At 39.6% G+C, this 12,892-nt stretch overlaps 1 protein-coding gene across 1 annotated transcript in view; it reads right to left on the bottom strand.

Annotated features, from left to right (window-relative positions):
• Nucleotides 1-548: 548 nt before the first annotated feature.
• Nucleotides 549-12,892, bottom strand: part of RYBP (RING1 and YY1 binding protein) — an 80,580-nt gene continuing 68,236 nt past the window's right edge. The window contains exons 3-5 of the mRNA XM_077858062.1: nt 5,177-5,353; nt 4,988-5,086; nt 549-4,583 (exon numbers count right to left, since the gene is read on the bottom strand). Coding sequence (XP_077714188.1) covers nt 4,331-4,583; nt 4,988-5,086; nt 5,177-5,353 — 529 coding nt within the window. The 3' untranslated portion in view covers nt 549-4,330. The remainder of the gene's footprint in view (nt 4,584-4,987; nt 5,087-5,176; nt 5,354-12,892) is intronic.

Below are 12,892 nucleotides of genomic sequence, written 5' to 3'. Positions count from 1 at the left end.
TCAGTACAAGTGCAAACTCAGGACAGAGAAGAGCGATGGGTAGGGGCAGATCTTGAAGCGTCTCAAGTGGCTTCCGAGTTCTCTGGAAGGGTTCAGCAACTGCCGAGGCATCTGGGCAGCAGCCCCCCAGCTCTGTTGGTGTGACTTTTAGATCTGATGCTGTGTTTTGCGGACATCCGAGTCAGAGTAGCTGACTGCACCTGGCCAGAAACTGATGGGTCTTCCGGGTGTCCAGTCATCCACTGAATTGTCCTCGGCCACCGTCTCCTGCTTTAAATTACTGCCACCAATCTCAAAATATGAACACACACAGGTTAGTGGGGTTTTTCCCCCTCACCTCGACATCCTTTTGTTCAATTACGTTTGCTGCTGTAGCTTAGAGACGTGTCCTGAGACACCCAAATCAACTTGCGCTTCTGATAAACAAGGAGTCTTCCTCCTTAGCCTCCTGTTCCCATTGGAAAAATCCCACAAGCTAAAAATCTGTATGAAAAGTGGTCATTTTCTTCAGGGCTAAAATCTATACACAAGAAAATAAAGATTCCGTGTAAATTTTACTATTTTATTTGTGAAAAAACTACAAGCAGAATTCATAAATAGACATTTCTATTTAAAGCAGGAAAATGATAAAGTGGCTTCTAATAACATAGTCGTGCACATGCCAGTAACAGGAATATATTAACATCTTTTATTTGCTAGACAAAGAGCAGTGTCCAATATAAATTTTCCCAAAACATTTAAGACCTGTGAATTTCTGACCAGTTCACAAAACCACCAACTGACACTTTAGCATGAAGGAAAAAAACAAACCTAACAGACTGTCAGCTCTAAAGACGTTACAGAGCAGAAACTTCCCAAAGCGTTATACAAGCTGTCTTTCTGGGCAAATGAAAAATATAGCTCGTATAATACATTAACAAAAATTCACAAGATAAGATTATGTTTTGACATACTTAACAAGCATTCTCTATTTGTCTCCAACAAACAAAGCTAAGGAAATAATGTAACCATCTTTACACAGTAAATTAAGGTTACAAGTCATACACAAGAACAGAACTGCTTGCGCATTAAAAACTGTTCAGCTCCATTGTCATACTCTAAATGTTGGCTCTTAAACCATTTTCGGTTACATACAAGCAAAGGTTATTATATATTCAGCAATTAATAAATTTTCAATAATTTAAGATACTGTAGCTTAAAAAAGTAGACTGAGAATGGTCTTGATAAGGCAGGTGGAACATCTTAGTGGAACTAAACTCACAGAAGCTTCTGCCAATGTTTTTAAAGATCCAGATTGAAACTGAAAGATTTTGATTAAAATATTTTGTGGGTGTCAAGACGTCTTTACCTTTTTTTAAAACTGCATGACTCAAGCAGAGCAAGTCAGGTAAGCTCTGTGTGTGTGCGCACGCACGAGTGTGAAGGATCGTGTGGTATTAAAACAAATGGAAACTTGCAAGCGTTAACACTGTGCTTTTGTTTTTTTTTTTGTTTTGTTTTTATAACCTGCTTACTGTGCCACTGAATACCAAGTATTTCTGGTCCTCTTTTAATATATATCTTTATAATCTACACTAGTGTTTTTACACGCTGCCTACTAACTGTAGGGCAAACTGCAAATGCAGGAAGTTACAGGAATTCCATTTCCAGAATACATGCCTGAGGGATGTCTTCAATTTCGGAAATTAAAAGTTTAAGGTACCTACCACCTCACTACCTCAACAGAATACACAACGGCAGCTAGAGGACTGGCCCGATAACATCTGTTGAGAGAAGTCCCACTGTTAGCTGCAGTTTCTATCAGAATGCCAATTTCATCTCACCTGTTCTAAAGCAATCCTCCCTTCCTTCACCCCTTCCCATTCTTTCATTTACTGATTTATCACGGAGGCAAAACTGAAAAAACCAAGACATTGGCAATGAATTAATTAGCAGCCTATGAGTAGCTGGTTAATCAGCTTTTTCCACTAATCTAGGGGTCCAATCACTTTACATGAAACTAATTTTGAAAAAGTACACAGTGTTTCTGAACAAAGTGCATACCAACACTTATTGGTTCAAAAAGCAGTGCAACCCACATGAGTTTGGTGGCATTTAAAATTTTTTTTAAAAAGTTAATTAAAAAACGTAGCAATTCCTTACATCTCTGGAAAATAAATATGGCTGACTAATTTACCCTCCCTGAGACCCTTAATAAAAGGAATATTAAAACTTTAGAAGGAATGTCTTTGCAATATCCCACTAATATTAAAATGTGGATTTAAAATTCATAGTCAAATCACTATGTATTATATATTCTGATGCTTACAGAAAGCATCTGATTTCCTTTGGTTCATTAATAAATACTTTAAAAATGTATTTAAAAAGATAGCATAGCTTGCATCCCAGATACAAGCGTTATTTTAAAAAGAGGGGAACAATTGTCCATGCATTTGAGAATAGGACCACAGCAACAAATGGCACTGCTTTATAATCTATACCTTTGAGAACAGAATTTGAATTATGGTACATTAGTGACTACAGAATAGTTTTAATGTAAATGTGAAAGGAACCTTTCCTGTTGGCTACTCAAATCAAGCTGTTAATTGTTTCTTTTTTTACTCGTTGCCTCCAGACACGTACTTCTGTTCTTAAGCAAACCAGGCTTTTCACACCACACCAAAATGGTGGTGCTTCATCACAAATCGGCTGCCCTCCCGTGAGTCCTTCAGTATGATCAAATAAAGGAAGGTAACACCAAGTTCCCATGCCTGAAATGACTCTGAAGCCTATGAACTGTGTGGATATGAACCTTAAGAGTCGAACAGAAGAGAGACGCTAATTCCAAACAAAGCAAAACAAAACAGTTGAAAAATAAGGAGGGAGTGGAATCGTATTAGTGGTCTTTGTTGTTTGTTTTTGCAAGACAGTAAAAAAAAATGAATGAAAAGAAACTTCGAAAGAGTTTGCTCAAGCTATCTTTATGATGAGAAAGAAAAAGATCACAGGCTTGCAGGAAGTATGAGCTTTCCCTGCAATTCTGGCTGCTAGTGCTTAAACCATTCACCACTTGAGTTCCTTCCCACAGCAGGGAATTGAGAAATGTCTCCAAACACTGAAAAGCTCCATGTCCGGACTGGATGTGCGGTTGATAACCTTTGTTCAGTAAAACAAACAAGAGTAGATTTTAAGAAAGAAAAAGAATTCTCATAACTAAGTTGGTAGGAGGGGAGACACGAGGCAAACCAATTTTAATTACGAAAACCATGACTGCAATGTCACGTGCCAAGTGGAAATAGGGAGTTGCTTCTTGTATGGACCAAAAATACAGTTTAGACGGTTTTAATCCTAAAACTAAGAGACGATTTATAGATTTACCTCAGTCATGAGTTGAGGTCTGGAAAATGGATGGAATTCGAGTTACAGAATACCATATTTTCATGAGTGCCTATGTAAGAACAGCAATGTTAACATGGAACCGGAACTTATACGAATACTTGGCATTCTGGAGCTAGTTTAGTTACTTGTGAATGATCAAAGCCCTCCCCACTAAACCATTTGTGATTTGTCAGTTATTCCATTGCAAATGCAGGCTATCTGGAGCAGTCTTTAAATTTGAGATCACATTGTTCAAAAAATATATATATTTTTCTATCGTCCAGTACTCTTTAGACAGATGAGAGAGTCAAGTTCCCACGTGGGTTGGAACATACTTCATGTAAGACTGATTTTAATTTAATTTCAGCACTTTCATAGAAGGGACTGTCCCAGATCTGTAACTGTTCAATGTTGTATTCACTTCACAGTGTATCAAGCACCAGCGTTGCCATGGATTGGTTTCAAATAACCCTTTATATATAATTTTATATTTATATATATATAGTTATATCAAAACTGATAGTACATAGTATAACTGGAAGAAAGAACTAAACTTAAAAGGATATGCTGAAAAGATGGCGTTTGTGAACACAATAAATAAAAGTTCCCTCCCCCTCCCAACCCCCCCCCCAACAAAACAAAAACAAAAAACCAGTTGTAATGTACATGGAAAATTGTGCACAGCAGATTTTTTTTTTTTTTATAAAAAGTAGATTCAGGAGCACATCCAATTATAAATGATTGTTAGGAAAATCATATAAAACAATGGAATACATAAAAGTGTCAAGAGTAATCGTCAGGGTGCGAAATTCCTTGGTGGCCAGATGCCCATGGCAAGCAGAAATTATCCTGGCAGCTTCACTAAGAGGCCGATGTCCACAGAAGATTCTCCAGGGGATGCAAGCAGCATGGGCAGGTGGAGGATTTGAATTTCATACCCTGATTCATAGTTTTCACAATTCCATGTGCAATTTCAGAAAGATTCATCATTTACTGCTGACATGTCGCCCTTTGGCGTGGAGGAACGGGAGGAGCCCTTGTCTGTGCTCTCCGACCCCGAGCTGCTCTGGTTCTGCTGTTCTGACCCTGCACTGGAGGTCACTGTGGATGAGGATGTCGAGGAGGAGCGAGTCTTTTCCTTAAAGTCTGTGATAATGACGGTGACGTTGCCCACAGTCACTGCCAACTGCTGTGCGGTGCTCCTGTCCACGTTTTTCAGCCGGGGCCTGAAAACAACACCCCAGGGAACAGCCGATTAAATAAGCTATGGATTCAAGTGACTTCTGCATCAATATACAGAGACTGCATGACCCTGTGGCGATGAATCTAAATTGTCACTGCATGTCCAAAGCTTACTACTTTAGCAATAGAAACCACCAATAAGCAAAGCTTTTGCACCAAAGCAATTATCATCAATTTATCTTTCTCCTGTTGTGGCCACAGTGACACAGAAGTAGCCTGCATATACACAGGTGTGTCTTCAAAGTTAAAAGCCCACATCCAGCTCATCCTCCTAACACCCATCTCAGCCTGAAAACCCACAGGCACAAAACCACCCCCGGGGGTTATTGACTAGGCAAAGTGAATAAATCAGAGCACCAATGCTATATTTCATTCTAGTTTCAAATACCTTGAGGTGTGATTCGTTTCACTGGTCTTTGTTGTAGCATTTGCAGACTGTATACTGTTTGCTTCGCTGGGAGGATCTTTCAGAATATCAGACTTTGGTCTAAGGTGGGGACACAAAAAGAGACATTTAAAACATAGTTCAAATTCATCTGCAAAATAATATAGTGTGCTGAGTTAGCTGGGAACTTACTTTGTTTTCTTGTTGGTATTTTTCTTGGTGACACTAGGACTAATTTCCTTATCTTTCTCAGGTTTCTCTTTGTCTTGCTTTTCAACTTTCTCCTTCTTCTCCTTTTTAGGGGGTGGTGGAGTGGCATACTGTTGTGCCACTTGTTGTGCCACCAGCTGAGAATTGATCCGAGGTTTTCTAAAACATTCAAGAAAAGATACATCACTCTTTGCTTTATAAATTATTTCTCTCATTTTTAAAAATTTTATCATTTTTAGATATTTTATTACTGGTATCTGGGACCTCAAAACTAAATTACTTGTTATTTCTACATTATCGCTTCTGTGCAGTATGAGTAAGTCCATGAAACTTTTCCTCTTTCAATCACCTCCTATATACTTATCTACCTTTAATGACACATACACATGTGCTCAAACATACACATCCCTTTGCAGTTAAAAAAAAAAAAAAAAAAAAAAAGTCTTTCAGCCCATAAAACATTACACTGTTTCTAAGAGTGCTGAGAACAGACTTCTTTTGAGCTGTCAAGATTATACTGAGTGACAGCTTTCAAATACTCCTGCTGCAGAGGGTTAATCTCATTTTATTAAATGGACACTGGTAATCCCTTGAAAGGAGAATGAAATTAGAAGTGTGACATTCACTCCTCAATCTAATTATTCCAACTTGGTCTGCTCCCCTGCAGCTCTGTGATTGGCATGGACAACACACATAGAGCAATAAAAGGTAACTGTGGTTCATACTAGTTCCCAAGGGGGTGAAAGATGGAAAGTCACTATTAAAAAAAAAACAAAAAAACAAAAAAACAAAAAACAAAAAACCTTAGAAAAGTGATACATTCATTGTGCCATCAACCATTCTGTCCCCGCCAATCTCCAACTGACACTGGCTCTTAACACTATTGTTTACAAATTCTAAGTGCTGCCAAACACTCTACACAATGCATGAGCATTCAGACCCAAACAGGAAAGGGAGAAAGAGGAGCCTATGCATTATTTCTATACAATATTCATTTTCAAAGACATTCCCATCCAGTTTGCCATTTGTAATAGAATAATGTCTCCAAAAACAAGGTAGGAAACAAATACCCAGATGCGTCACTAATGAGGTGAACGACTGGCTGCCACAATGTAATCATCACCTTCAGGACAGAGAAGTGGGCTGGGAAATAAAAAACAACCAACCAGACAACATAGGTCTGGCTCATCAGTGGGAAGGCCAGTGGTGGAACACTGCAGGGGGAGCAGGGAGGACACATCACCAACAAATTTGGAAAAACAAAACAAACACCTGCTAGATACATGACATGCTGAACCCCTAAGTTAACCTTTAAGTTTCTGGAGCTCCTCAAGAGCAAGTGTGGTGTGGACAAGGAGATAAATGGCTTACTCCTGAACTCCTGTGAGTTCATCAAGGTGAGCCTGAACACAGAAGGCGCTGGGTTTGCTCTGAGTGTTTCAGTTCCTGTTTGGAGCTAGTATGGGTTTGTCTGAAAACAGACCAAACAAAGGCACAATCTCAGAGCATGTTGCCTTGGTCATGGAAAGGCACACTGTGAAACCCAGTCAACAGGTACACCTCAGCCTGGACCACAGTCTCTTGTCACTGGGCAAGAGATTCAAACACAGAAGTAAAGTACCCTAAGGAAAGGGAGGAATGTACTTACTCTAAGCCCCCAGTCCCTAAACACACACAGGACACCATGTGAAAGGTCTGTTTCCACAGGTTCTGAGAAAGGTAGCAGCAATAGCAGCCATTCTAACACATTCTACTCTGCCTAAGATTAAATATGAATGTGTTAATACTTACAAAGAAGATAATCACCACTACCCAAACATTTCACAAGCACTCACCGGGGACGCAAACAGATCAGCTGTCTAATGGGATTACGGAGGAGTTTAAATCAGTTAGAACAAAATGCCATATACTAAATACTCAGGCATCAAAATGAAATAACTCGATCAGAGTTAATACTGTGAATAAACCATAAAAACTTTATAAAAAACTACACCTTGAGGGAGAATTTCAGTTAAGCCAGTATATGTACTTTACTCCAGAGAACTCTGAGGTGCAAAAACAGGAGGGGACACCTGGACAGGAGTCTATGAGAACCTTCAAAGGAGACAGAATCAAAGGTCACAGCCAGCCTCATCAACAGGGCCACCCAATCTGAGTTAGAGGTGTCTGTCTCACTCTAGAATACCCTACAAAGTTCTGTAACCTACAACACTGTACTCTAATTGCCAATCAACCATACACTCCTCAGTGGTAAGATCACATCTTAATCATTCTTGTCACCATGTCGTTCAGCAGTGGCAGGTATTCAATAACATTATCTACTGGATGAATGAAGAATAAATGAATATAGCAGAGAAAGACAAAGTAAAATGAGGATGGACAAGGGGGCCCAGGCTTTGGTGATCAGAAGGAGATCAATGACTACTTCCAGGAGAGCAGGCCACATGAGATTAAGGGTTGCAAAGACTTGATGGACTACAGGCTGCACGAGGACTAGTACAGAGGTGGGAAACTGGAACCCTTCTCTGAGCATCATGGTGCTGAGGGAGAGAGTGGCTCTAGCCAATATCGAAAACAGTAGGCCACGCTTCACAGTTCTATAGGAAAAGGAAACTTAAATCATGTTGTATATGCTGAAAGAGTCTCAAGGCAGGCAAATGAGAGGAGTTAACTCCTGGGACAGAGACAAACTACAATTGAGAAAAATCCTGAGAAAGGAATAGGGACACTTTTCTTCTGAGGCAGGAGAGGGATGCTAGATAAAGAGGGGTTATGAAGAGAGAAATTAGAAGTGAGAAGTCAGAGAAGAGATTTTGAAACCATGGACATTAGAAGTGGTGTCTGGTTCAGTGAGTAGAAGGCACTAACAGCAGAAAAGAGAGCTGATGTTGAGCAGAGAGAAAAGGAAATTGCTCATTTTAATTTTTTAATGTGAGTAAAGTTGAGATACAATGTTATATTACTGTCAGGTGATTCAACAATTCCATAGTGTAGCTTCCATCAAAAAGTTACTTGTATATCACAAACTGCCCTTAAAGGCATGAGTGTAGGGGCCCATCAACCAGGTCTCAACCAGCCAGACCTCATGCTTGTCTAGGACCGAGTATCCGCAAATGAGGCCAGCCTGCCGAGGCTCTGGGCACACTGTGGACAACAGCTTAGGTGTCCGTGTGTTTCTTCCCCTCGTGATCATTCCCTAACACTTCAAATACACTGTCAGACTTCTTTTTCAGCACATGCACCATGATCCAGTATCTACAGGAAAAAACCCTACATGTACTTAAGTGAAATCCAGCTGTAATTCTTAATATGCGGCACATGTACACACAGCCATAGGACTGTTCTTACTTGCTCCTAAGAAAATGAGTATTTGACTAGAATAGTGAAGTGTTCTCCTCCAAAAGCCAACCAAGCCACAACACATCATAAATGAAAAGGACCCAAGGCTATTTGGGATCCAATAATAAGCAAATAATCAAGAAATATAAGGTGTCTGCTAAAAGCATCTGTGTCATCTCAAAAATATTGCTGTTTTATGTCATATATATTCTAAAGTAACAACCTAACTCCTTGGGTACTACTTCCATCCTACACATACACACAACCTCCACAATGATAGATAAGCATTTATTAAATTACCAAACCAGCTTTTTCTCTGTCCCCCACCAACATGTCCTATAGAACTTCTAGAATTAGAGCACAGAGGATGAGGTAGGAAATAAACCTAGCCACTTTTTAAAAAGATTTTATTTTTAAGTCCTCTCTATACCCAACTTGGGGCTTGAACTCACAGTCCTAAATCAAGAGTTGCATGCTCTTCCGACTGAGCCAGCCAGGTGCCCCACACCTAACCAATTTTTAAATTTTTTGTTTTTAAAGATATTATTTATTCATGAGAGACACAGAGAAGGCAGAGACGCAGGCAGAGGGAGAAGCAGGCTCCATGCAGGAAGCCCGACGTGGGACTCAGATCTCCAGGATCACGCCCTGGGCTGAAGGCGGCACTAAATCACTGAGCCACCTGGGCTGCCCCCTAACCAATTTTTAATAGGTGCAGTGTTTCTGAACGAAGTGCATAGTTACTGGTTCAAAAAAGTGAAGCCAACATTTTGGAAGGGCAAAGTAAAGAAAACTAGAAGGCCCATTAGTGTCAACCTACCAAATAAAAGTGCCACCCTGTCAAAACTGTTCCAGCAGCTCCTGCCACCTGTCCTCTTCTTGTTCCTAGGCTTGTGTTGTGACTGCATGTGGCAGGAGAATGTCCAATCTACAGTGAGAACAGCACACTCTGCTCCAGTGAGGCCATGCCAGCTTCTCCAGACAAGACACTGAGAACAGCCTGGAGTGGCAGAGGCACAGCATGCAGTAAGATTGGGCACAGCACCTCTACAGGAGAGATGGACTGTCTCCATCTTACAACGACTGAAGAGCAGAAAGATAAAGAAACTCATCTAATGCTAACAAGTAGCTGAGCTGGGGGATTTTTAACCCAAATCTATCTGGACTCTTGTTGTAGAGCCCAGACGTGTGTGTGTGTGTAGAATGTGTGTCTATGTGTATGCACTGGGTCTGAGGTACCAAGGATGAAAAACCCAGGTCAATCCAGGCTGCAGCTTTGCTAGACAAGGGAATGTCAGTAGCTTAATTAGCCTCACCATCCTTGTTCTGGCAAGGACTACTTAGGTTGTTCTTAAAGAGGGCTGGGTCGGGGGCTGGCAAGAATGCTTTCCACTGTCTATAGAACATTCCCAGGAAGGAGTGAACCTTTATCATGAAAGGGGATAGTGCTGATCAGTGAGAAATCATTACCTCCCACAGATTTATATTGCCTAATGTGTCTTCTAAGTGTCCTATAACAGACAGTGCATTTAACAAACAAAACTTCTAACATGTTGCAAAAAGTCAATTCTTCAATATGCAGCTGCCACTCCGAGTTCTTCAAAATTACCTGTTTCCCAACTAACAAATTTAAAATAAGCAATTAATAGCCTTCACAATACAGTGGAAAGCAGTAGATCAAAACACATGGCTTAAGCTTTAGATGTCTTAAGCCTTGATTTAAAGCTAATCAACTAACAATGGAAAACCCTATTTGAGAAGTGCTATGAACAGGGGGCCTACTTTCCTTACAGAGTAAAGTTGACACCAACCAAGTTATTTGTATCTTCTTCAAGACTTTTTAATGGAAAAAAAGTCTTCTTAATATTATTTTATAGGTTTATTGTTGCTGTTTCAATAACCTATACAAATGGAAATTTGCTGTGAAATTTCAATAAACATCAGAAAAGTATGCCTGTTTATTTACATTTAACACAGCTAATATTTCAGAAAAGTGTCCATTCTATAACAAGCGAAGCAAATCTTCATGTAGGGACAGCCTTAATTTTAGACAATGAAAAATTTCAGAGTCTGAATATACGTGAATGAATGAGCACAAAACTATCTTTCTGAATTGTTTTTGTTATGTTTGTGTACTCATGCCATTTTGGAGGAGCACAAATTTTTTTTTTTTAATTTTAGTCAAACCTATTTTTAAGAGGTGTTTCCACCATATATACCCTTTTCTGTGTCTGCTTGTGTACTCAGAAATGTACTTCTCTCTCTTGCACTTCTTTGTATCTCAGCTACCAAACAAGCAACAAGATAAACCCATTTCTTGTGGTTCAGGCAACAAAGAACAAGAAGAAATCTCTAACAAACTATCTTCCTTGATTATGTTCAGCTTTTCCTAAATTATCATTTGTGCATTTTGCCAACTTAGAGAATTCCATCTGGTGTTTTCAATTAAAATACCCCCCCCCCCCCAAAGGCTCTGGAATCAGACAACCAATTCATCCATTTTAAGGGAAAAAAAGGTACTTTACAAACTTACAAATCATCACTAAGTCAGCTTATAATGTCCTCAAGTTCTCTGGACATTTACATTTCCCCCCCAATCCTTTACTTCCCTTAGCAATGTGTTAGTTGAAGAACTAGCAACATCAAGGATTTAACAGTTCTCAGAGTACCTTTCCACTATTAGCTCATTCCTATCAGGAGCCCATGATTCTTTATGATGGATCAGCATGGTAATATAAAAGGAACCTTCACATGACCCATTCTCCTGTCCCATGTGCAAAAGGTCATCCTACACATATGTACTGGGACAGCTCAGATTCTACCCCACCCAACAGTGACTGAATTTTTACATTAATGATCCCCCCAAACAAAAATACACCAGCTCGGAGCACAGCAAGGTCTGCATTTACTTCTAAGGCAATGTACATGTTGGGTAAACAACAATGTCCAAGACACACTAATAGCCCTGGCTTTGATGACTAGTATAGAAAGAGGCCCTACAAGTACAACCTGTTTTCTGTTCATTATAGACACCAGCTCCTGACCTATTGTTTTTGGTTTTTTTTTTTTTAAATACCAAAGATAATGCAGAGGAGAAATGCTGCAAACAGAAACAGAAGTAGTTAGAATTCCAGCTCCAACATCAATGACCGTGGAAACTTAAAAGGTGATGTAAGACTTTTAAAATCTAGACATGTGGGGCAGCCCCAGTAGCCCAGTGGTTTAGCACTGCCTTCAGCCGGGGGTGTGATCCTGGAGACCCGGGATCGAGTCCCACGTCAGGCTCCCTGCATGGAGCCTGCTTCTCCCTCTGCCTCTGTCTCTGCCTCTCTCTCTCTGTGTCTGTCATGAATAAATAAAATATTTAAAAAAATAAAAAAATAAAAATAAAATCTATACATGTATAGATTTAAGGTTATAAGGCCACTTTTAGGGCTCTTCCCCCTCCACATATGCTTTTTTTTTTAATTTATAACAACTATTGCCTCACTTTATCCTCAACAATTATAAAAAGTAAGTTAGAGAATAAGAGTCTCAGTTTTAAAAAATGAGAAGGCTAACAACTACAATGAGAAGGAGAATCTCCAGACTATTAGCGTGGCATTCTTTCAGCTATATCATGTGAGGCTGAGACTTTTTTATTTTATTTTTTTTTGAGACTTTTTTAAATAAAGTATTTTAATCTCTTAAAAATTGCTGTACTTTTACATATTTGTTGCAGTGTTATAGGGTAGTGTATAACTACTAAGAATCACCAACATGATCAACTAGCCCAATGAAGAATAACAGATGAAGAAATACAGCAGATAATCTGGTTTAAAAGTAACCCCCCCCCCCAAAAAAAATATTAAATCCCAAGGGAGTTTCTACGTACATGCTTTCCTTTCCGCTATTTCAAAGGACTGATTATCTTAACAGACCGTTGAACAAATATTCATACATTCAGCTATGGGAATATAAATGAAACCTAATTCCTCCAACCTAATTCCTCCTTGATGCAGGACACACGAGACCTTGTTGGTACCAGCTGTTAGTCTCAATGATGAGGGTGCCCTTTCAAGATTGCCGGTTAGGGTCCATGTCAATGTTACTAGGACCTAGCTGGGCTTTGCTCTGGAAGATCAGTACTCATGGCCTTCCCCAGAGCTGCTTGCCACATCATCAGGCAATGCTGCACCAGGGTAAAAAGAAACTTGCATGACCTACTGACCTTCACTAAAGCCAACTATTATAATACGGACAACTTTAAGAATCACCCAACTTTGCTAGGATCACACACAGTATGGCATTATTATCTCTGCTTCCCAAATAGTATCTCTTCTTGCTGTTCTTTTCCTTCTAAATGTACAGAAAGTGTTC

The sequence above is a fragment of the Canis aureus genome, chromosome 19, assembly GCF_053574225.1.
Source record: "Canis aureus isolate CA01 chromosome 19, VMU_Caureus_v.1.0, whole genome shotgun sequence".
In the NCBI taxonomy this organism is placed as follows: domain Eukaryota; kingdom Metazoa; phylum Chordata; class Mammalia; order Carnivora; family Canidae; genus Canis; species Canis aureus.
Note: the sequence above shows the minus strand (reverse complement) of the source record. Positions and strands in the feature narration are given on the sequence as shown.